Source organism: Poromitra crassiceps (genome assembly GCF_964638095.1).
Source record: "Poromitra crassiceps genome assembly, chromosome: 22".
Taxonomy (NCBI): Eukaryota; Metazoa; Chordata; class Actinopteri; order Beryciformes; family Melamphaidae; genus Poromitra; species Poromitra crassiceps.
Genome location: NC_139647.1, coordinates 5490259 through 5515303, shown reverse-complemented (window position 1 = coordinate 5515303; position 25045 = coordinate 5490259). Strand labels below are relative to the sequence as shown.

The 25045-nt window shown below is 43.7% G+C and overlaps 2 protein-coding genes across 2 annotated transcripts in view; one reads left to right on the top strand and one right to left on the bottom strand.

The window, feature by feature from the left end:
- The window catches only part of mcph1 (microcephalin 1), a gene marked incomplete at its 5' end in the record, with an annotated part of 54365 nt that overhangs the window by 5511 nt on the left and 23809 nt on the right, over positions 1-25045 (bottom strand). The window lies entirely within an intron of this gene.
- angpt2a (angiopoietin 2a) lies at positions 21-24334 on the top strand (the record flags this gene model as incomplete). Its single annotated transcript, XM_083658027.1, has 9 exons — positions 21-296; positions 7254-7397; positions 10697-10818; positions 12846-13072; positions 15746-15873; positions 17191-17292; positions 18477-18643; positions 22163-22293; positions 24174-24334. The coding sequence occupies 9 exons, from the start codon at positions 21-23 to the stop codon at positions 24332-24334; spliced, it is 1458 nt and encodes a 485-aa protein (XP_083514153.1).

Sequence of the window (25045 nt, the reverse complement as noted above, 5' to 3'; positions counted from 1 at the left end):
CAAATACTTTTCTTCTAAAAATGCTGAATGCTGGCTTACTGGTTTTGAGTTTCTGCCTTGCTCTGGGGACAGGATACACGACTTCAGACACCATTGTGGGTAAGAGACAGTATCAGATTCAGAACGGTCCATGTAGCTACACCTTCCTTCTGCCTGAGCAGGAAAGTTGCCAAACTCCCAGCAGCACCTACAGTGACCCGGTCCAAAAGGACGGCCCCGCGGAGAACCACGAGTCGGCGCAGAGGCTGGAGCAACTAGAGACCATCATGGAGAACAACACACAGTGGCTCCTTAAGGTAACATCTCACGGCCCTCCACTAAGGAACATCTCACGGCCCTCCACTGGAAGGGAACGTGTCTAGAGGCTGTGACATCGTGCAACACCTTAATTAGGGTGTTGAGATAAAACAGTATGACAACTTCATATCACGATTATAGTGACCAAAATTGATCACGGCACTATTCAAATGTGCTGAAAATGTTCAGGAAGTACTGATATACTCAAATCATTTCACCAAGTTTTATATTGAAAACTCAGACCCAAAAAGGACTGATACACTCGTTGAAATCATCTCACCTGCGTCTGGAAGACTGTAGCTAACTTTGGTTGATGATGGAGAAGGAGAAAATGGAACTGAGTAGAGAAGAAAGCCTCAACACAGGACAGGTGTCCACTGTCCACATGGAGGACGCCTACCTCCCTTTCAATGTGCTGCGCCAAAGAAAGCAGTGGCTGCACAGAACAGCAAACACTCAGTAGGAAAATGCAGATTACTTCAATGAAGTTCTGATTTTGCCACGTCCAAGTATCTAACACTCCAACAGTGCCCATTTTCAACATCCAAAATGGCAAGCGACTGCTTTTCATATGATTTCATTCTAGAGCAGTGCCTCTCTGGTATACTATAGTATGTGCCATATCACATAGAGCACGGATACTCAACTTGCTTTGCCTGGGGGCCACTTTTGCAAAATGACAGGGGGCAAGGGGCCAGTCAATAAACATTAATATTAATTTTTCTGTAGCAGATTGTAGGATTTTGGGGTGTCAGCCGGAGTTTAGTCTCACATTTCTTTGCATAGTTAATACATATACTGCAAGTGCCTGTGTGGCGAGCAGACAGCCATATTTGACAATTTAGCAGGAGCTCAGTCAAATTTTATTTAACCTTAGTTTTCATTGTGAATTAGGAAATTGCCGGGGGGCCACTCTGCACCCTATCGCGGGCCGCATCTGGCCCCCGGGCCGCAAGTTGAGTATCACTGACATAGAGCATTGCCTCTCTGGTATAGTGCTGTATATGTGCCATATCAGCACATTGGCAGAGCTGAACCAATGCTGCTAAATGAATGGGAGAGATGAAACTGCTCCACGTATGGAGAAGCATTGCCAAATCATTTTTAAATGAACAAGAACGGTTTATGCAAACAGCGGACATCTTTTCCCCCAAATTAGAGTTGTAACAGCCATTAATATAGCTTTTAATAGTGGTTACATCATGCTGCTGTTCATACGGGCGAAACCACAGCTCCAAACAATGTTCCCAGTGCGAACGCTACTTTATCTTCTAATGCCCAACACGAGCATGGATGAAACCAATTAATTAGCGAGTAAATGCAAGCATTCATTTCGCATCAGGTCCTTCAAAGAGCCTTTTTAGATTAGCCACATATTCTCTCAGAAGCTTCCATGCAGCAAATTGGGGGAGGGGGGGGGGGCACAAAACGTGTCCAGAGCTTCTGTGAGGACACTTGTTTTGTGTAAGAGCAGCAAATGTGCTGCAGAGCTGACAAAGCCTGAGCACAGGTGTCCAATGCGTGCCTCCCTTTCAACTTGGCAGGCCATTACTGTGAAAGGAGGAGGAGACGTCTCTTTTCTGGCTCCCCTCTCTTCTGCCTCTTAATGAGGAGAACCACACAAGGCAGCCATGACCAGACAAGTAGAGCTCACAGCTTGACGATGGCATAATTCCCACCTCGTTAACACATAAACGAGCTCCGATCCATTCCAGCGCTGCCTGGCGCTCAGCTTTGATCTTCTCTATTCATACATATCACATTAGGTGAAGACTTGAGGCTTTCCCCAAACTTGTATCACCTATGATCAATGATGCCTCTAGATGGTGCCTATAGCTGAACAGTGAAAATTAATATTTAAAATGTGATTAACAGGTCGGTGTTACTCGCTATTTCAAGTGGCTGTAAGCTTGCTACTGTAGGTGCAGCTTCACTCGCATTTTCCCCCGTCAGATCCCGAAGGAAGCGTTCAGTTGCAATCAAGCGTTCAACTGGCTGTAGGTGTAAAGCATTTAAATAGTAGATTCACAAAACACAAAGAGGAAAATAACTGATTTATTTCTAAACTGATATAGTACTGGTATTCAAATATCTAATGCCTAAACTTTGCTCGATTAAAAAATAATAATGATGTCCTTAATTGAGACTTGAACCTTCTTAATTGGACTGTACCATAGCTCACTTAGTTGCAATATACGGTAATAACAATTTAACGTTTGCTCTCAAATATTCCACTTGTTGGTGCAGAAAATATAATGGTGTCATGGGGCAAGATGGTCCTCAAGTAACATTTTCATTGCAGCCTACCTTGTCTGGGATCTGACAAAAAAAAAAAAAAAAGATCAGTAAGACAGTAACTCGTTCAGAGGAAGCAGGTTATTATTTGAAAGCTTAAATAAGTCGCCACTGCCGTTGCATTAATCATTCCAATAAACTCGCAGGAAGTATCCTAAGTTGTAATCCATAAGCAATGCAGATTCTATATGTTGTGTTAAATAGACACTCTAAAGTTCTGAATAGATCAGTATACAGTACCGGTAGATGCAAATACCACATGCAATCCATTTCAACTCAACAGAGAGCATCCTTACAAATCCTAGACCCCCCCCCCCCCCCCCACAAAACTGCATAATTTCTGTATCGGTAGGGGCAGATTTGCATAAACAAGCCTTCACGACAGGATGCTGTCTGTGGTAATAAAAACAGAAAATGCTACAGTTTGTATTATGTGGTATGTGTGTTCTATGTATGTTTGTACAGTATGTTGTTGATATCTGTAGGCCATGTCATGTGACCAAAGCTTTAAATAGCTTCCTGGGAGACCTGGCACACGATGATGATGATGATGATGATGGTGATGATATGTATGCGTGTGTGTGTGTGTGTGAATACATTTTCATATCATTTCATTTCAAAAGAAAAATCATACAATCTTTACAAAATAGCCCTAGGTGGAAGTTAGGGGAAAGCATTATGCTAGTGCATCTCCTGAAGTATAAACTACACTGCACTGGCCAGTGAGAACGGAGGAGGAGAAGCAGCGCACTCTGTCACTGTGCCAGCAAAACGCGTCAGTTTGTCGCCATGCTTCCGTGTGAACGAGGAACGCAAACAGGCGTTCTTCACAGGAGCCTTTGGCGGCAGGAGGAGTAAACAGTCGATTAGATCGTTGACCGTCGATGGAATGTCCTGCCGACAAATTAAAATGACACCCGCTTCCAGCCTCCTCCACGCGCCTCCGTTTGTGTATCCAACAACACAAACAAATTGGAGGTCAAGTCAAGGAAGTCAAACAAAATTAGCACTAATTACCGCCACTGGTCGTGAGCTATTTCTTTGGCATGGGGGGGGAAACAATAAAGACTATTTAGGGTTGCATTCGTGATTGATCGGTAAATAAGCAAACTTAGTGGAGATGACAGGGATGTTCCCCCTTCTCATACGTACATGAAGGATGTAACTCCTCACTCATCGCTTCCATCCTGTTTACAACAAGCCACAGCACCTGATTGGCTCTCAGGAACACCGTGCAGGAAATAACTTAATGATTGGTCTTGCTCTAAATCTGGGCTATACTGCTAGGTAGAAAGGGTGCAGTCCTAATATATCTTAATATTCTTATGGTTAAGACTAGACTAGAGTTAAATCAGAACTTTAAATGTCTAGCAATATTCACTTTATTGATTTATTATTTCATTAACTGTGGGCTGGGAAAACATCACAACCTAACTGCTTTCTCCCTTTTGACCTCCAGGACAAACAACAGAATGTACTTAAAACTTCCGGTTACAATTTACACAAGCTTGTAAAGTTTTGGACAGGATCTAATCTAAACATTTTTAAAAATGTCTCAGTTGTCATGGGACAAGTCTGTCCTCTTCCACCTCTTGGAGACTTCTGGGTCAGACACGACGGGAACGGGCAAACTATGACAACAAGTATGCCGTTTTTAAAATATGGTGTGTACAGAGGCAGGGACTAAAACAATACAGGAATAGAATCCAGGAATTTTATTTCATGTGCTTTCCAGAGAAGTTCTTGACTTTGGACACAATATCTGGAGACAATACCTTTTTTCTGATTCATTTCCACCAGGAGGCGTGGCCACATATACCCAACAATACCCTAACCAGGAGGCGTGGCCACATACCCATCATGTATCACCAAACTCTGGCTAATTCTCTCATTGACTCATTCTATGGCACAACGGTGCAAACGGCGTTCCAGTAAGGACACAATGAACTGACAATGACTGAATGTTAAGGAATGACCAGAAGGTCGCTGGTTTGAATCCCCGACCTAGAGCCAAGAGAATGTGGACGGGGAAAGTGAATAATGAGGGACAGTATCCTCTCTCTCCCAAGGGGTCAAGTAAAACTGCTGGGGGGCTAGCAGAGGAAAGGTCCTGGGTGGGCAGATCTGTGTGAAGATGCTGGGGGGCTAGCAGAGGAAGGTCCTGGGTGGGCAGATCTGTGTGAAGATGCTGGGGGACTAGCAGAGGAAAGGTCCTGGGTGGGCAGATCTGTGTGAAGATGCTGGGGGACTAGCAGAGGAAAGGTCCTGGGTGGGCAGATCTGTGTGAAGATGCTGGGGGGCTAGCAGAGGAAAGGTCCTGGGTGGGCAGATCTGTGTGAAGATGCTGGGGGGCTAGCAGAGGAAAGGTCCTGGGTGGGCAGATCTGTGTGAAGATGCTGGGGGGCTAGCAGAGGAAAGGTCCTGGGTGGGCAGATCTGTGTGAAGATGCTGGGGGGCTAGCAGAGGAAAGGTCCTGGGTGGGCAGATCTGTGTGAAGATGCTGGGGGGCTAGCAGAGGAAAGGTCCTGGGTGGGCAGATCTGTGTGAAGATGCTGGGGGACTAGCAGAGGAAAGGTCCTGGGTGGGCAGATCTGTGTGAAGATGCTGGGGGACTAGCAGAGGAAAGGTCCTGGGTGGGCAGATCTGTGTGAAGATGCTGGGGGACTAGCAGAGGAAAGGTCCTGGGTGGGCAGATCTGTGTGAAGATGCTGGGGGGCTAGCAGAGGAAAGGTCCTGGGTGGGCAGATCTGTGTGAAGATGCTGGGGGGCTAGCAGAGGAAAGGTCCTGGGTGGGCAGATCTGTGTGAAGCTGCTGGGGGGCTAGCAGAGGAAGGGTCCTGGGTGGGCAGATCTGTGTGAAGATGCTGGGGGGCTAGCAGAGGAAAGGTCCTGGGTGGGCAGATCTGTGTGAAGCTGCTGGGGGGCTAGCAGAGGAAGGGTCCTGGGTGGGCAGATCTGTGTGAAGCTGCTGGGGGGCTAGCAGAGGAAAGGTCCTGGGTGGGCAGATCTGTGTGAAGATGCTGGGGGGCTAGCAGAGGAAGGGTCCTGGGTGGGCAGATCTGTGTGAAGATGCTGGGGGGCTAGCAGAGGAAAGGTCCTGGGTGGGCAGATCTGTGTGAAGATGCTGGGGGGCTAGCAGAGGAAAGGTCCTGGGTGGGCAGATCTGTGTGAAGATGCTGGGGGGCTAGCAGAGGAAAGGTCCTGGGTGGGCAGATCTGTGTGAAGATGCTGGGGGGCTAGCAGAGGAAAGGTCCTGGGTGGGCAGATCTGTGTGCAACTATCTGACTATGAAGCACTGAGGTTTCATGTAGGCAATGTGACATGAGAGGCTGAGCTGTACTGTACTGTATATGAGCAGGACTGTCGTAGGCACGAAGCCGCAGGCTGAATGTCAAAGATAATCACAGCCGTGCTGATATACAGCAACAGCAGCACACGCTCCAGTGTGATATTGCTTTTATACAACAGTTATAAAAGCTACTCGAGTAATAGTATTTTTTAAATTTGAGACAATAGATGATTTTTGTCTGTCGTTTGTCTCCGCCAACAAAAAAGGTTCCCAGATTGCACTACCAAGTGTTGCCAAGCAACAGGTAAACTGGCTGCCTGCAGTTTCCCGACAGCAAGCTAGATAATGTTAGCTATTTTGATTTTAATTAAGGTCAAATGTATCCATATGACTGTCGCTACTAGGTGTGAACGCAGCCTAATCAGGATCCATATCACTGTCCCTACTAGGTGTGAACACTGTGTGAACGCAGCCTAATCAGGATCCATATCACTGTCCCTACTAGGTGTGAACACTGTGTGAACGCAGCCTAATCAGGTTGAACAGCTGTGAAGCAGAGTGATACATACACAGTAGGACATCCTGTGGTGTTAAGCTGTGTTCACACCGAGATATTTCTTTTTCTCTCTGTCGCTCGATTCCACCCTTTGGAATCGCTCTGTCGCTCTGTTTAAATCGCTCGTCAACAGGCACAATAATTGACGGACATCTCGGGGCTATAACGTTACGCAATGTCATGATATTTGTCCACTACGAGCCACCATAGTTGTTTACAAGCTAAGCCTATCAGCGTGCTCCTAATGCGAGCTCTATACCGGTAGTACAGACTTCACTTCATGTCAGCTGTCAGCCTGTCAATGAGCTGTCAATGCGGTTTGTTGCCACACAATAAACCAGCGGTTTGTTCCAAGCCAGTGTGATCCTTGACTCACTCTCACACGGCAGCCAATCAGCGTTGAACAGCGAGCGACTGATGCCAGCGTAATTTCGCTCGAGTTGGGATATTTCATCTCGGGCGACGAGCGAATTTTCTCCCTATCGCTCCGTCTCTGTCGCTCTGACACCCAGCGATTTTTCTCCCGGGTGAATAGACGCTCAATCGCTCGTTTGCATTGACTTTGTATGTAAACTCGATGCCAGGGAAACACTTTAATAGGTCGGTGTGAACGCCGCTTTACACTGAATATCAGCAATCATGGGGTGCCTCTTGTCCAACCAATTTGCTCGAGCGGAACTACCCATTGTATAATGAAAAATAGAGAATGAATGCAGTGCACACAGAAAAACCTTCCCTGGAAAAGTCATGTTCTTAAATTCTACTCAATCATTCTTCCGACTGTCTTGAGGTAACTCTGGTTCTTCTGTCCCACAGCTAGAGAGCTACATACAGGACAGCATGAAGCAGGACATGGTCCACATCCAGCAGAACCACACGGCCACCATGATCCAGATTGGAACAAACCTGCTGAGTCAAACTGCCGAGCAAACGCGCAAACTGACCAACGTGGAGGCACAGGTGAGCCTACTCCACTCCATCATACAGTACAGAAACACAGGTAGAAACATACACGTGTCACGTTATTTACGTTTGATTTAAGGAGAAGCTCCAAAATATCTCACAGAACTCCTCCCCTCCTACTGTCCCTCCTCGATCCTCTAGCCACGGACTTCTGGCTCTCCCCAAGACAAGACTGTGGGAGACAGAGCCTTTTCCGCTGCTGCTCCCCGCATTTAGAATAACCTTCCTCCCGTCAGTCAGAGCAGCGGACACTATCACCTCTTTTATATGGCTACTCAAAACTTGTTGTATGATCTGCTGTATTACTAACTAGGTGTTTTTATGTCGTCTGTGCTGTTCGAGCTGTTAAGTGCTTTGAGTTTTTGAGAAAGCAGTATATAAATATTATGTATTATTATTATTATTATCACTATTACGACAGGTTTTTTTATACCTTGTCTTTTAAGGTAAGAATGCAATACCTTGGGACTTGACTTGCCGTAACTAAGGTGGACTTGACTTGATAACTGTGACTTGACTTTACCAAAACAAAATGACTTGGGACTTACTTGAGACTTGGACCAAAGTGACTTGGTCCCATGTCTGGTTATTAGACCAGGCTTGTCAACTTTGGGTACCTGGCTGGAGGGACATTTTGATACCATCAAACTACAAAGCAAGGAATCTCTGTCTGTCTGTCTTGTCTTGTCTGTCTGTCTGTCTGTCTGTCTGTCTGTCTGTCTGTCTGTCTGTGTGTGTGTGTGTGTGCGTGTGTGTGCGTGTCCTTGTCCTCGTGTGAGCAGAGCTTGACAGCTGTTTGTTCGATCTACTTCACACTTGGCGGGTGACGGGTGTATTGCTGGGGAACCAACCAATCAACCAACCAATCAACGAATTGATTAATCGCTTGAACTAACGACCAGTAGTTGTCTAAGGAAATCTCTGGCCGAGGGCAGACCTATGTTGCTGAACAGACTAACATGAATGGACTATCACGGGTTAATGTATTTCTTTTAAATGAAATGAATGTCATCACAACACACGTTCAACAACATTCTTTGACTTTCCATTTAAAGAGGCAAGCCTGAGTGCATGACGCACACGGCAATAAATAATGTACTCGATGAGAGTGAAAAAATAAACAAGAGAGAAAAATAGGGTATAATATCCTACTGTGCCAGTATATTATTTTGGCTGAACGTCAATGACCTTATGTGAGCCAACTGTACAGCATTTCCTGTTATTAGCACAATTGTATTCCCACAGAAAGGGTCTATCAGTTTGTCACAATCACACATCCGTCTGTTCAAAGACATCAACAGGTCCATTGGACACACGTAGCGAGGATTCATGTCAACAGCTTTTTGCTGAGTGCACTTCCTCCAAACTGGGAAATCAGAGGCAAGGTCGCCGACCCCGACCCAAGAGCTCAGTTCAATACGTCTGTCTGTCTGTCTGTCTCTGGAAATACATGGGCTAAATGATACATGCTCTTTGACAGTATCCCCTTGAACCTACCCCCTGGCCCACTTCCCAATGTTCATGAAGGCCGCTTTATTGGAGTTTGATCGTTCTGTTCTTTCCTGTCACAAAACACATTTTCCATTTAGATCATGACTCTGGCTTTCCTGCTCTCGACAATGAGACAAACAGGGCTTGTGTTGACCTCAGTCCAAAGTGGCTTGATGGTAGGGCAGCTTGTTATGCTGGCTAGCACAGGACGACACATGATGTCAGGACTTGAGCCAGAAACATGCCTCAACATCAGCCCCAACTTGGGATGCTACTGGAGGCAGCTAGACATCCAGACATACATATGTCAAATACAGATCCTTTCCAAAACATTTGAATATCATGGAAAAGTTAAGTTTTTTTTCCATAATTCCTTTCAAAAAGTGAAACTTTCATACTATAGATTCATTACACACAAAGTGAAATATGTCTAGCCTTTATTTGTTTCATTTTTCATAATTTTGGCCTACAGTTCCAGAAAACCCCCCGAAACAGTATTTCAAGAAATGATTATAGTGTGAAGAAAATCAGCAGTTACTTCTCAGTTATGACTGACTTGCAGCCTCAGTCCACTCCCTCTGAATCTCCGCCAAATTTTTGAATCGTCTTTGCTTGACAATCCGCTGAAGTCCACAGTCATCCATGGTATTTCCATGATATTCAATTTTTTTGAAAGGATCTGTACATATTCATACATACATACTCACATACATACATACTCACATACATACGTCAGCTTGACGAGGGGGTCGCAGGGGAGTCCTCAGCAAAATGAGTAATTGTGTGATTTCACTAGGATTTCAATGACTACAAGTTGGTCCAAGGAGAGAATGTAGTAGTGCGTATACTTGGTCATAGCTTTCACTCTCTCCTGTTATCTCCCCATCTACATTATAGTATACTTGCGCTGTTCACGTCCGCTGCGTCGAACCGACGGTGCGTGGCATTTTTGGGGAGCTGCACGCCGACTGCCGTGCCGTAGGACTACGCTGTGCCGTGGCGAGGGCGACGGCTTTGACGCCCGAGTATAAATTTCGCAGAAGGACATAAGAGTCATGAGAGGAGGCGATAATCCTGGCTGATACTTAATGTGATGCTGGTGAAGGGAGGGACACAATCATTCAGAGATATAAAGTGGGGCCAGGACATGCAGTGCTTTCTAAATCATTAAAATAATTGTAAAATCAATTCTACGTTGTATGGGTAACCACTGATGTGTGACCTACGACAAGTATTTGTTAACAGTCTGGCAGGCGCATTTTGGTCCATTTGGAGCCTAGACATAGAAGAGTGACTCAGGGTAGTGAGCACAGTTACAATACGCTAGGGTGTGATGAGACCAAAAACGCAAATCATTTTTTTCAAGGTCTTGAAAAGATAGAATAGATTTGATTCTAGTGATATTTCTTCATTGAAAATTGAAAGAAACATGATTGGGACCAGTTGTGTAACTTATCTAACACATGAAGGGAAATACATTGGAAAGTGTCAGAAGTAACCACCACCAATCTGAAATATTTTTCTATCCAGAAGAGAGATAACACAACACACACCCTATCCCCAGTTTGAAGTTAGGTTAAGGCCACGTTCTGTTCTGTGGGAAAATAACTGGCAACTTCTAAGTATCTCTTGAGCCGCTCTTAAGGCTACTGCCAAGTATGGGATTTAATGATAATACAAGTTTCATGCCATTTCTAAATGCCACAGGCTCACAGCAATTCCAAATTCACTCTGATCTGACAAGAGTCTAACTGACAAGAGTCTAACTGAACTGCTTAGTAAAAACCTTGTTCTTTTATCTCCAGGTAATAACTCATGCAACTCGCCTTGAGCGCCAACTTCTTGAGAATTCCTTGTCGACTAACAAGTTGGAAAAACAGCTCATCGTCCAAACAAATGAAATAAATAAGCTGAATGACAAAAACAGGTAAGAAAGAACACCTTCTTTATCTTTATCTGTCGACTGAAAGTCTCACAGAATTGTCATTATCAAGCTGTTGGTAAATCCCTGCTGTAGCGATGTCAGATATCAGTCACCTCGGTGGAGACACTGGTATATGTCGCTCTTATGAACACTGCACTATTTATTTGAATATTGCTTTTTTGCCTACTCAAAAGTAGGGACTATGGTTGTCAAAAGTATCGATAGTATCGAAAAGTATTAATACTAAAAATTTGAAACGGATACAATACTCATTTGCAACAGTTTCAATACCAGCAGTGCTTTCTTTAAGTGAAAAATCACTGATTTTCCCCTCCCTATCATTGGTGGGTATCTGTTGCTTCAACAAGCTAAACATGTTCTGATAGACGGATGGCTAGAGCAGGGCTAATCTGCTGTCTAAATTCAAAGTTTGATCAAGCCTAGATTATGGAGAAGTGTGCGTCTGTCCGTCCATCTGTCTAACTTTACTTTTATGCCTCTTGATGTGTCGTCATCCCCCCTTCCCGTGGTATTGAAAATGGTATCGAGTATCGATATTTTCCTGAGTATCGGTATCGATCGAAGTAGAAATCCTAGTATCGTGACATCCCTAGTAGGGACTCTTTCTTTATTGTTGTATATGTCTTTTTATATGGACCCTGAGTCTGGACTACAGTTTTGATTGATTGATTGAACCCTTGCTAACACACCATATAAAATATGTGTCTAATACAAGCAAGGCTATAAATGAAATGTCCTTGATCAGAAAAGAGAACATTCTTTGGGAGGATCATTAGGTTCCTAACAGTACAGTCTTCTGCTTTCAACAAGTTACATTTATTAATAATAATAATCATGAGTTTTTTATAGCGCTTTTCAAGGCCTCAAAGACGCTTTAAAAAGAAACACTAAAGGGGCGTGGGACGACGTAAGTGCAACGGACAATGGACAAACACGACACAGGCACACAGGGATAGGCAGGGGGAGCTAGGAGAAGGCAGAGGAGAAGAGATGGGTTTTGAGATGGGTTTTGAGACGGGATTGGAAGACAGTGAGGGAGTCTGATTCTCTAATGTCCGGGGGGAGAGAGTTCCTGAGCTTGGGAGCTGTCCTGGAGAAGGCTCTGTCGCCGGCTTTTTAAGACCTTAAGACCATTATGTATGCAATTTAAGACCTAGTTCACATCCATACTGGTGGGAAGGGGGGGGGGGAGTAGGAAGGATATGAAGGAAAATGGGACTTTGATGCTCCCGATGTGAAAGTCTCGTGGGGGATGGCAGCAGGCGTTTGCTGCTGGCGTTTTACAGCAGCTTTATGTCTTTAAGACTTTCCATACAGTACGACTCTAATGTCTTTATACCAACCTTCCTCATTTCAGCATTTTTCTTGCCCAAGGTGCAGCGGCTTCAAATTTGTTATGCATTGTTATTTTAATGTTAACTTCATAATCCAAACTGGCAAAATCGTATTTTAAAACATTTTAAATAAATGCAGTCGAATTCAAGACATTTTAAGACCTGAAATTCTGATTATTGGATTTTAGACTTTTTAAGGACCTGCAGAAACGCTGTTATGGGTAAAGTAGTCTCACTTGCCAGACTCCCCCTCCCTTCCAATCGTTTTCAGCGTGTACTAGCAACGAGCTAGCATTGTTGATGATGTTTCACAGCGGCGCAGGCATTTGAGATCGACAGATTCCCTTCCGGGAGAGAAGTCTGGCTGCATGGAAACAGGCTGCTGGTATAAGCTCTGCCATTGGTGGCGACCATTTCAGTCGGATGGGAAACTATCGGAGATAAAACAGATGTTGACAAAGTTTTCCTTTAGGGACATCCTTTGCAGTGGAAAAAAGGCAATAAACTGCAATATATCGCAATGTCGCAATACTCAATATATTGCAATACTAGCATACGGTATCCCAATATCGCAATACTATCATCTTGTGACTTAAGCATCGTGATAATATCGAATCGTGGGGCATGTGGTGATTCCCACCCCTATTGGCTCATTTGTGGCCTGTTTCTCCTCAGCTTCCTGGAGCAGAGGATGGGGGAGCTGGAGCAGCAGAGACAGGTGGAGCGAGAGGAGAAGGAGCAGCTGCAGGCTCTGATGCAGAAGCAGACAGGGCTGATAGGGGAGCTGGAGAAGCAGCTGGTGAGGGCCGCCTCTAACAGCAGCGCCCTGCAGAGCCAGCAACAGCAGCTGCTACACACCCTCAACACCCTCATACAGACCATCTCTACCTCCACCGCTGCAGGTGGGTCAGCGCTACACAAGGAACCTATGAAGAAGGAAAAGACACTAACACGTTATTTGGAAAGTCTACCTACAGAGAGTTTAGACAAGTATTTGTCAAATTTCAACAGCTTATTAATTAAATCAAATTATACACACGCATGCACATCTCTTTTCCAGGTGCTGAGTCAAAATAGTTACTTCATGAGATTCAGGAAGACTCGCGACACTGTTGATAGCTCCCAATATTTTTCAGATTTATTTTACATAAAAAATGACAACGTACATTAATTGTCTACCATGACATGACCACACCCACGGGTGGAGCCTAGATTCATTATGAGGAACACCTGAACCCCGTTTGATCATTGCAAACCTGACCTGAACGAAGAGCCTGTGAGAGCTCGAAACGTTGTATTTTTTTATGTAAAAAATAAAAAATATTTCAAAAACATATTGGGAGCTATCAACAGTGGGTCTTCCTGAATCTCACAACAGCTTATTAGTTGACATTCTACAATTCAACTGTTTAACAGATGAACAAATTATCAATAAGAGCCTATATGACAATTCATGAACATACCTACATACCGTATTACAATAAGTGCACGTGTGTGGAAACGGGAAGCAAACAGAATCGGCTTGTTGAATCTCAATCAAATCTAATAAGTTGTTAAAATAATATCTACAGAGAAAGCCAAACAGTTGAATTGTCGAATGTCAACTAATAAATCTGTTGAAAAGTTACAAATACTCTGTAGACTCTCTGTAGGCGGACTATGCAAATAACGTTTTACCCACATCACTCATGTCACAGCATTGGACTTTTGTATTGGGGCCAGACTTTGGTGCCAGTTCTATTGAAGTGAATGGAGTGGGCAGGGTAAGTCCAACTATAAACCATCATATCTGTGTTGTTTCACCTTTGCTTGGGGGAAAAAACCTGGTAGCACCACTTTAGAGTAAACACATTACGTCATGTTGACTGATGTTTTGTTGATCAAAATGTGCATGCTCGTTTTCCTTATCATTGGTCTCCAAACAGATCATGGCTTTGTCCAGCAGCCACATATAGCTCGAGTCAAGCATATAGCTGGAGTCAAGCCCGTTTGGTCCAAAATAAAGCTAGATTTAGCTAACTACATCATGATACATCACGTCATGTTTTCTTCCATCTGGTGAAAGCTTTTTTTTTCAATCAAAGGTAAATCAACACAGATAATGATGGTTTATAATGCGGCTTTCCATGACCACACCATTTACTTTGATAGAGAGACAAAGTGAACGTCACTTCCTGCTTCAGCACTGTACCAGAGATTTTCATCCGCCATTTATTTTCCCATCGACATTTCGTAAAATGCTTATAGAAATAGTTGTACTTGGTCAAACCAAATGGTTCAGATATATTTAGTAACAGGAGAGATCACCTAACATTTCACTCGGACCAAAACGTTAAAAAGATGCGGGTTTAAAGAAAATATATAAAAAAAAAAAAAAACATGTTTTTGGTCCGAGTGAAATGTTCTATGGTCTCTCCCGATTCTAAATACAGCTGAACCATTTGGTTTGACCAAGTAAACTATTTTTATAAGCATTTTACAAAAAGTCTATGGGAAAATAAATTGCAGAAGAAAATCTCTGGTAGAGTGCTGAAGCAGGAAGTGACGTTCACTTTGCCTCTCTATAGAAGTGGCACGTAGGTTTGGCCTCACTGCAAAATTCAAACACTGTGACGTGAGCAGTGTTGGGAAAGTTACTGAAAATTGGTAATTAGTTACAGTTACTACTTACTTCTCTCAAAAGGTAATTTAATTACTTTAAAGTTACCAGTTACTTCAAAGTAATTAGTTACTAGGGAAAGTAACTTTTGCGTTACTTTTAAAAGTCTGCTTCGATTGTTATTAATGCACACATTATGTTAGTGTTGCTGTGCCACAGTGTGGCATTGAACCTTCGCTTATTGGGGAGGCTTATAGCCTATCAAGGTCATTAGCCTCTGGGGCTCTGGCTGCAGCTCTCTCCCCGGACTAGGTCTGAGGATCAGAAACTGGGTAATCCTCTGAAGTTGTCCGTTATTTTCATGTCCTAAAGTAACTAGTAACTAGCCCAGTTACTATTTTAGTAACTGTAACTGAGTTACTGAATTTGAAAAAGTAATTAGTTAGATTACTATTTACTGAAAAAAGTAGTTAAGTTACAGTAACTAGTTACTTAGTAACTAGTTACTCCCAACACTGGACGTGAGTGATGTCTCTTCCTTCTTTATCTAGGGTAGGTCGACTAAGCACGCATAGGTTCTCAGTACCACATTCACACAATTGTTTTGAACACATCCACATCTGCAAGTTGCCAGTACAAATATCTTACTGAGGGGCATTCTGAACAGTACAAATATCTTACTGATGCTCTGATGAAGGCACATATGCCGAAACGCGTTAGCCCTCAATAAAAAAAGAAAATGGAAATCTGAAGTCTTGCATCTCAATTTTTGGAGTGCTGCTACCTTCACTCTTGTAGTGATTTTTTTGATCTTACTGAAGGACATCTGAACAGTAGCTGATGCCACCTAACTTTCAATACTAGTCAGTGGTATGTAGTGTAAGCAATGAAAGTGACCTTTAAGTGCGCTGGTCAGGGTCTAGTGCTGCAGAATGTTGTGATGTCAAATGAATGTAGATGTCTTCTTCTTCTGCAGAGACCAAAGCCACCATGATGCAGGACACACCGACCACATATGTGGATTGCGCCGCGGTGTTCAAGTCGGGAAACACTGAAAGTGGAGTCTACGCACTCACACTTCCCAACACTACGTCAGAGGTGAAGGTAAGGTTAGCCTGTTTACTTGTTTCAGACTGTCTACGAGCCATAGTGTATAATACACTTTCACTCAACTTAGATCAAACATTTAGAGAAGTTTTTGACTCTGATGAAGACGAACCCGTCTGCTCCTATTGAATTAAATTAATTTCCGGCGAATCGAGTGCTCCAGGTCCTTCTTGGGTTTACCCATTTATTTCTGTTGCTAATAGCCTACTGTCATGTCCTGAGAGCACCGACCTCCCTCTGATTTTTTTTTTTCAGATTTCAGATTTATTTCGCCCCCCACACACACAAACAGTTGACATGTAGATCAACATCAAGATACAATTGTGTGGAGTGCCAGGTCTCCAAAGAAGCTACTTAAAGCTTGTAGCAGGAGCCTGAGCAAAGACTTAAAACACAACTTAAATACAAGTTACTGCATACAGTATAACAAAACAACAATTACACATCAGGACAGTTAACAGACAAACAAAACAATCCCAGATCAATGAATAAGTATAAGTTATACATACAGATTAAGTAGTTGTTGAAAGTTCTTGAAAACAGAGATGGAAGGAGATGTTTTCAGGCTCTCATCCAGCCCATTCCAGATCCGCGGCCCTCTATTGGTGCAGACTGGTGCATTTCAGTCGTCTTTTCTTACCATAAATAAGATGTGTATTTCTGGTATTAAAAGAATGAGCGGGGCGGTTGACTGGGATGAGCTTGGAGAGTCTTGGATTTAAGTTATGGACAACTTGGTACATCATGATTGCGTTTTGGTGAATATTAAACTCAGCAAGCCTCAGAAGATTATAGCTATGGAAGAGGGAACATGTGGGTGCGTTGAAGTCCGACCAGGATTCGGGTCGTATTACCGTATTTTCTTTTGTAAGCTTTCTAATTTCTTCAGCCCCTCTGTGGAGGGGCTGAAGCGCAAGAGACTCCTCTACCATGTGCATGTGTTCACGACACGTGCATTTGTGTAATATGCCAGTGAAATAATGCCATACAGGCGGGCACACAAAGCTTTGTAAATACTTGAAACGTTGCAAACTACAGGATGAAATGTTCAGTCAATGTCTTTTGTCTCCGAGGTTGGACGAGCTCAATTAAAACGTTCTCAGCCTTTCATGAACGATGTGCATGCTTGAGCTAAAACAGCCATCTCCTTAGATACTTTTCACCGATTAAAACTTGGAACTCTTCCCCGTAACTTGATGTTTGCTTAAGCCCAGCTCCGACGAGACGGCATTGTCACATTCTGAAAGAGGATTCCTTACGGAACATTAATTTTGAATTGATCAGATTATTGATGTTGTGGTTTTGTGTTTGAAGGCTTTCTGTGACATGGAGACGGAGGGAGGAGGCTGGACAATACTACAGAAACGCTTTGATGGCCGCGTTGACTTTCACCGTACGTGGAAAGAGTACAAAATGGTAAAAGCCATCAAGAGGAAATTCTTCCCCTAAATAAAAAGAGACCCTAGGCTACGGTTTTCATTCCTAAAACACAATATAAATGCCAGATCCGTTATTGGCCTTCCACAGTGTTTAAGGGCCCCCTTTATTCAGAAAAACCAATCTGCAAGAAATAAATAGCTTATCTGAGCAAAATGAATGAATGACAAACATGAATCCGCCCTGGAGCTAAGCTGCTTTGTGGGGATTCTGCCCTGGTGTGTGTGAGGGGGGGGGAGAGGCATTTTGTTTGGCATTGAACCAATCCAAGGAAGGATGGGCAAACTGCAATCACGCAAACACAATCCAGTGATCCACTTCATCCTGTGATTGGTCTCTATATTGATTAGAGTGGTGCTGTTCAGCAGAGCCATATAATAGAAGAGTTCCGACATCTCCATTCACTCCAATGGACCAGTTTTTTTCCAGGAAGTAGAAAGTGGAACTCTTCAGTAAAAAAAGCAGCACTGTCGAGTTGCATCAAAATAGACAGTGTTGTACTTTGAAAGGGTTTTTCATCCCTTGAAATGAATCAAATTGTACATTATCGGCTTTATTTTAGCATGCAAAAGTAGCGCGAGACCCATTCCTGGCTGTTCATTGGCTAATGAGTCTTGCATTTTGGTCCTCCGCTGACGCCACTCTCTTACTAGAGGACACTACTGTTCAGGTGACGATGGACCAACAAGGCACGGATGTGGTCGCCCAAGGTTTGGAGGACCACATTGACTTGAGTCAAATATGCCAATTTGTCATTATCAGATAAGATCAGTGGAGGATTCCTTAGTTCCTTAGTTAATGAGGCAAAACAACACCAACAAGGAATCTCAGGCAGAAGAAAATGTTTATGCTGATATTTCCTTTAAAGGGATAGGCCAACTTGTTAAGAGACTCACCTATTTGCCCGTACATAAACAAGATAAACAATGACTTTATCGTCACTCTCCGTGCAGTACACTGTGAGGTACAGCCCTCCAGTTAGATTCACAAATGAATGGGAGTTAATGGTACAGCTGCCTCAGTCGCCCAAAATACACAATTCCAAAGCAGCAGAAACACTCGCATGCACATGTTGTGACTCGTGTACTTGCCACACGATGACATAATGTGGGGCTCGTCAAAAATAATAATAATAATAATAATAATCTTGTGTGCCTTCGTAGGGGTTTGGAGAAGCTTCAGATGAACACTGGTTGGGAAATGAATTTGTCTCCAGACTGACCAATCAACAACCCTACAAACTAAGGATCCAGCTGAGTGACTGGGAAGACAACTCTGGCTTCTCACAATACGAGCAGTTTTCTCTGGACAGTGAAGCACAGAATTACAGGTAGGTTTCTTCAACAGCATCAGAGAACGTTTTCACCAATATGCAAGAAATTTCATTGACAGAATTCTACTACAACTCGTGTTTCTGAAACAATTTAAGATGCAAGTCATACATTAGCACAAGTTCTTCTCTGAAAACTCTGTCACTAAGAATACTGTTTTGATTTCACAACACTGCTTTTGAAATCTTGCATCTAGAATATACACCAAAAAATATTGCCAAAAAGTCAAGGGGCTTAGCTAATAATGCCAGTGGCAACATGGTCCTCCAAATAATGTTCATTCCTCAAAAAATAAAATTCCATGTCGAAAGCCCTTCAAAGAATTCACATCATGTTCATGTTATTTAATGTAATATAGGAACACATATAATATAGGATAACAGGAACACACAAGCTTAGGCTGTAACTATGATACGACGTTTCTAGCAGTGGGTCATTGTTCATAAATATTGACTGACCTGCTCAAAATTTAAGGCAAAACATATTAATTCTGCTGGAGTCGGCAGATTTTCCCTATTTACTGTATCCTTTCCTGGTACTGATGTCAAACGCTTGGCACCAGTCCAAAGAAAATACTACAGCAGCAATGGATAGGACTCTAACCCTAACCCTAACCCTAATGGATAGGACTCGCCAAAATAGGAAATACACAAAATGTCTCAGATTCCTAAACCTTCAATCTGCGCCCCTTCGACAATACCCACAACCTTCAGAAGTATTCATTTGCCAACCTCAGCTGATTCTCACAGTGGAATGGAGATACTTCCAGGGGGCGGCTTTAGCTCAGGAGGTAGAGCGGGTCGGCCAATGACGCAAGGGTTGGCGGTTCGATCCCCGCTCCCTCCCAGCTGCTGTCGTTGTGTCCTTGGGCAAGACACTTAACCCTCCTTGCTCCCGATGGTGTGTAGGCACCCTGCGTGGCAGCCTGCTGCCATTGGTGTATGAATGGGTGAATGTAGACTATCTACTGATTGTAAAGCGCTTTGGATAAAAGCACTATATAAATGCAGGCCATTTACCATTTACTTCCTTTGAATTGGACAAATAGAGCTTGTAACTCCCCCGTTCAACACTGTGCTATTCAGGTCTTCAGTGTGCTCGAGTTACTTGGCTCAATCATTCCAAGTAACTTGTTCTCCAGGGAAGCTGCAGCAGATGATGAAGCCTTTTGTCATCCAGCAGCCTGTGTTGGAAATCACAAACAGCTGACGGACAAAGGAACAACACACCTTCATTGTGTGCGTAAGTGCGATTTTCGAAAATCACGGTTTTCAGAAAACGCTTCAAAAATGTCATGGTTGTCCTCCTTTGTGAAGATGATCTTGCTGAACACAAAGGTCTGTCTCACTTTCATAAACGTTTGTTAACCACAGACCTTATTTCAGGCAGAGCTGCAGCCTCCATAGTAGCTGGCTCCTACTGTGACGTCAGTTAGTCTTTGGTTTGGTAATCAATTATCTCATAGCATTAGTTACCTGGCTCATAATATTCCACAATATTCAATTAAAAAATTAATAAAGGACCATTAGATATTTACAAAACAATTGATCCACTCAAAATTATTACGATAGCATTTCAACAAATAAGCGACAATTAAACACCCCTGCCACTTTACCACATTAAGGTCAAGTGGGAAACCCGCCAAATATGTACAGCATGAGACAAAAATATCTCCAAAACTAAGGACATGTTGTTGAGTTAGCTAACCGATAAGGTTATACCTCACTTCTACTACTACTTACTAGCATGTTTCATGTTATGTTACGGTGGGTTTATGGTCCCGTGCAGGCTATGATAGCTATGAATGGAGTCTGGATGGGAATGTGGATCAGCGATGTCAGTCCGATATCCGATATGTGAATTACGTCATATCGGCACCCGATACCGATATCCCATCCCTACATTTAACCAAAATCCCTATACAAAAATCACATTGACTTCCAGTAGCGGCTGGTGCATTTTTGTCCAGGGAGGGCTATACCAAATAGCCTATAGGCCTGGACAATGGGGTTGAAATCAATATGATAATCATAAGGATTATTCTCAATATCAATATCATATGTTTCACGTATGCAAAATCAGTGTTAATCTCATTGAACTGAATGGTGATGTTAAACAAACCTTACATTTTCAAATAATATTCCTGCCATACCTCATTTGATCAGTTTTTAAGTAACATTTGCTTGTCATCATCAATTTAGACAGCAGAAATGTCACTATTAAAATAACTTCATATCATCACGATGATTCTACTGAAAGACAACAAACAATAATAGGCTATTGAATTATCATCCACTCCAGCCCTAAATCAAGCAAGTAGTAACGGACGTTAGCCTACTAGTAGCCTACCTTCTGAATCATATGGGCAACAGATTAGTAGGCATATCAATCACGGAGCAGATTGCAGAAATAGACAGTAACCTGGTCAGCAGCCCTCTGATCTCTACATCAAACTTCCCTTTAGCATCCATATTTACTTGAAAAGCACATGGCCTAAACACTTTGGAAGAAGGACTTGCCACAGCATGTGAATGAGTTACATTACATTACCTATGAGGAAAGCACGTTCGTGCATGCAAATAGAGTCCGTCAAGAATGCATTGTCGTCGCTCTACCTGGCCCCACCTCCACCTGGTCGCTAGATACCAGCGCCCCGAATCCCTTTGTTTTGAGAGCGAACAGCGCATGTGCAATTTACACAGATCCTGGCTTAGCACTGGTAGAAGCCGGAAGTCCCCGGACGGCGTCCGTGGCAGAAAGTAGTTGACCCAAAACAGTACACATATAGATCATTATGAATCTACATATTTATATATATATATATATATATATATATATATATATATATATATATATATACACGCTTTATTTCCCCCTCCTATGTGCGTAGGTGGGGCGGCGCCCTGGCGCCCTCTAGTGGCCGGCCGCCACTGTTGACTTCCCGATGAGGGAACCAGGAAGTGCACGACTTCTGGGTTGGCCTACAAAAATATGTCATCCCTGCGCATATTAGTCGATGAGAAGGGTCTTAGTCGACTAACTTTTCATTCGTCGGTTTGTCCCAGGAAGAAAAAACACTCGAATTCCATTGGGGAGCTGTCTTGTCGTTAAAAAGTAAATTAGACCAGGGGTGCCAACTTTAGGTCCCTGGCTGGAGTGAGATTTTGCTGCGATGAAACTAGAAAGCAAGGAATCTCTGTTTATACATGTGTGTGTGTCCTTGTCCTCGTGTGTCTGAGCATATGTTGACAACCGTTCGTCCGATCTACTTGACAGTTGGCGAGTGTATTGCTGGGGAACGAAGGATGTGCGACGCGACGACGACTAATCAGCTAATCGATTGATCGCTTGAACTAACAACTACTAGTCGACTAATAACATCTTTGGTCGAGGGCAGCGCTAAAAGCTACGGCCAAAGTATACGTCAGCGAAAGGTTGCCTTTTGAGGAACAGCAATTGTTGACTTCCTCCTCCTCCTCCTCCTCCTTCCTCCTCCATTTGTCCCTTTCATTCGACAGGATACACCTTAAAGGCTACAGTGGGACAGCAGGCAAAATCAGCAGCCTCGGGCAGCCAGGAAGTGACTTCAGCGCAAAGGATGCAGACAATGACAAGTGTGTTTGCAAATGCTCACAACTGACAACAGGAGGTAAGCAGCAGCAGACTCATTGTAAGTCAGCTGGGTTTTTTTGCGTAGTTGTGCTCAGTAGGAACATCTATGCTGCATTCCAGTTGTACTGGGAACTATGAATTTCCCAGTTGAGCGACGTCACAGCCGAGTTCACCGTGTTCCAGTTAAACAGTCGGAAAAGCAGCCAGGGACAGGTTAGCTCTAGCCAGGCTAGCCGTTGTTAGCAATAACAGTCGATAATAAGGCATTACACCGTATTTTGCGCATACAGTAGCAACATGTCCACAGATGGAAGTTATAGACGGTACTGTGTGTACAACTGAATTAATGAAACACAAATAAGAACAGAAGTGCTCATTCACTACTGTTGAAAGGCGGAGCTGCCATCTTGGATTTTGAGGTCGGGGCAGGTGAGCTTGCCCCCCGAGTTCAGAGCAGGAAATCCCAGTTCCCGTGATGTGAACTGGTAAATTCCCAGTTCCCAGTACAACTGGAATGAGGCACTGATAATCACATCACATCGATGTGCTCACTTGTGCTGTGGAGAAAAATCCCACCCACCCAACTCTGGCACTTCGCCCCAAAAATCTTCAAGAGCATTCAAAGGACTCGGGTATCTTTGTGGCTGTGTCAAAGAGCACAATTAGCTCAAGAGTTAATCACTGATCGACTCATTGGGGAATTCAGCCCCTACAATGGTTGACATTAATAGCCTGGGAACAGAGCTTTTTCCCTCTAGACACCGTCCTCCTCCATGCCTCTGAGAGAGACTACACTGCCATAAGTTATCCTCCATGCGTCTGAGAGAGACCACACTGCCAAGTTAGTCTCCCTCTGTATCGGGGTCTGCCAAGTGAGCAGGAAAGCATGAAAACCCTAACCTTAAGCCTTTTCCCATGAGGCTCTCTCACAGAGGAATCCCTCGAACCTCGGAGCTGCACACAGCAGCACTATGAACCTCGGAGCTGCACACAGCAGCACTGTGAACCTCGGAGCTGCACACAGCAGCACTATGAACCTCGGAGCTGCACACAGCAGCACTATGAACCTCGGAGCTGCACACAGCAGCACTATGAACCTCAGAGCTGCACACAGCAGCACTGTGAACCTCAGAGCTGCACACAGCAGCACTATGAACCTCAGAGCTGCACACAGAAGCACTATGAACCTCAGAGCTGCACACAGCAGCACTGTGAACCTCAGAGCTGCACACAGCAGCACTATGAACCTCAGAGCTGCACACAGCAGCACTATGAACCTCAGAGCTGCACACAGCAGCACTATGAACCTCGGAGCTGCACACAGCAGCACTATGAACCTCAGAGCTGCACACAGCAGCACTATGAACCTCAGAGCTGCACACAGCAGCACTATGAACCTCGGAGCTGCACACAGCAGCACTATGAACCTCAGAGCTGCACACAGCAGCACTATGAACCTCACGGTGGGCAACTTGACAGTCCATGTTCAAAATTAAACCACCCAGACCAGTTTCACACCTACATGTTTAAGGATGATTCATTTCCAAAAGGCAGAAACCAGACACTTAAGAAGTGCGTAAACACACTGTTTTGAGCCGGTCTCTGCCTGGTACAGGACACAATTTTGAAATGCAAACATCCTCATTTCATTGGTTATGCAGAGATTAAACGTTTTATAGGACTTCCTGATTGAAGTGTGTTAAAAGATGGGCAGGTCAGCCCGGTGCCACATCCTGCAAAGCTTGCATGTAGAATTCTAATTTGTTCTAGATTGAGTTCTAGTATATTATTCAGTTCTTTCTTTTTCTTTTTGCTGTTTCTGAATTCAAAGATATCACCTTTGCAATGTCTCAAAGGGAGACATCACAATATGAATATAAAACCAGTGATTATATTATGATTGTTCTCATCTTCTAGGCTGGTGGTTTGATGCCTGTGGTCCATCCAATCTGAATGGGATGTATTACCAACAGGGCCAGAATGCCAACCGCTTCAATGGCATCAAATGGTACTACTGGAAAGGATCGGGCTACTCACTGAAGTCCACTACAATGATGATCAGGCCAGCAGACTTCTGAAGCTACTGTCTTTCTCACATTAGACAGAGTGAGTGAGAAGAAAACACTGGCTGCCAGACAGACAGAGACAGACACAGACAGAGACAAACAGACAGACACAGACAGACAGACAGACAGACAGACAGACACAGACAGAGACAAACAGACAGACAGACACAGACAAACAGACACAGACAGACAGACACAGACAGACAGACAGACAGAGACAGACAGACAGAGACAGACAGGCAGACACAGACAGACAGACAGACAGACAGACAGACACAGACACACAGACAGACTGTAACAAACACCAAAACAAAAAGAAAGCCAAAGCACTTTGTGTTGCTATGAACCTTTCGTGTGGAAAGGAAGACTTTGCGTATGTCTACATGTTTACGATTTGAACCAAATGGGCAAAAACCAAACAAGGAAATTGTGGAATAGTGTCATATTAACACTGACGAAAAATATTGAAAAGACTATGTGGCATCCATAGACCAGTGGTTCTCAAAGTGGGGTCTGTGGACCCCCAGGGCTCCTTCACGGGGTCCCAGGGGGTACCCAGCAAAAAGGGGAATATATATATATATTTATTTTTTTGACGATAATTCCAACCATAAGTAACACAATGACAGAATGTCAGACTATTGTGATCATGGGTTTCATACACTTTCTGTAATAAAACATCTAAAAAGCAACAATCTTTTATGAGGGGGACCCTGATCTTAT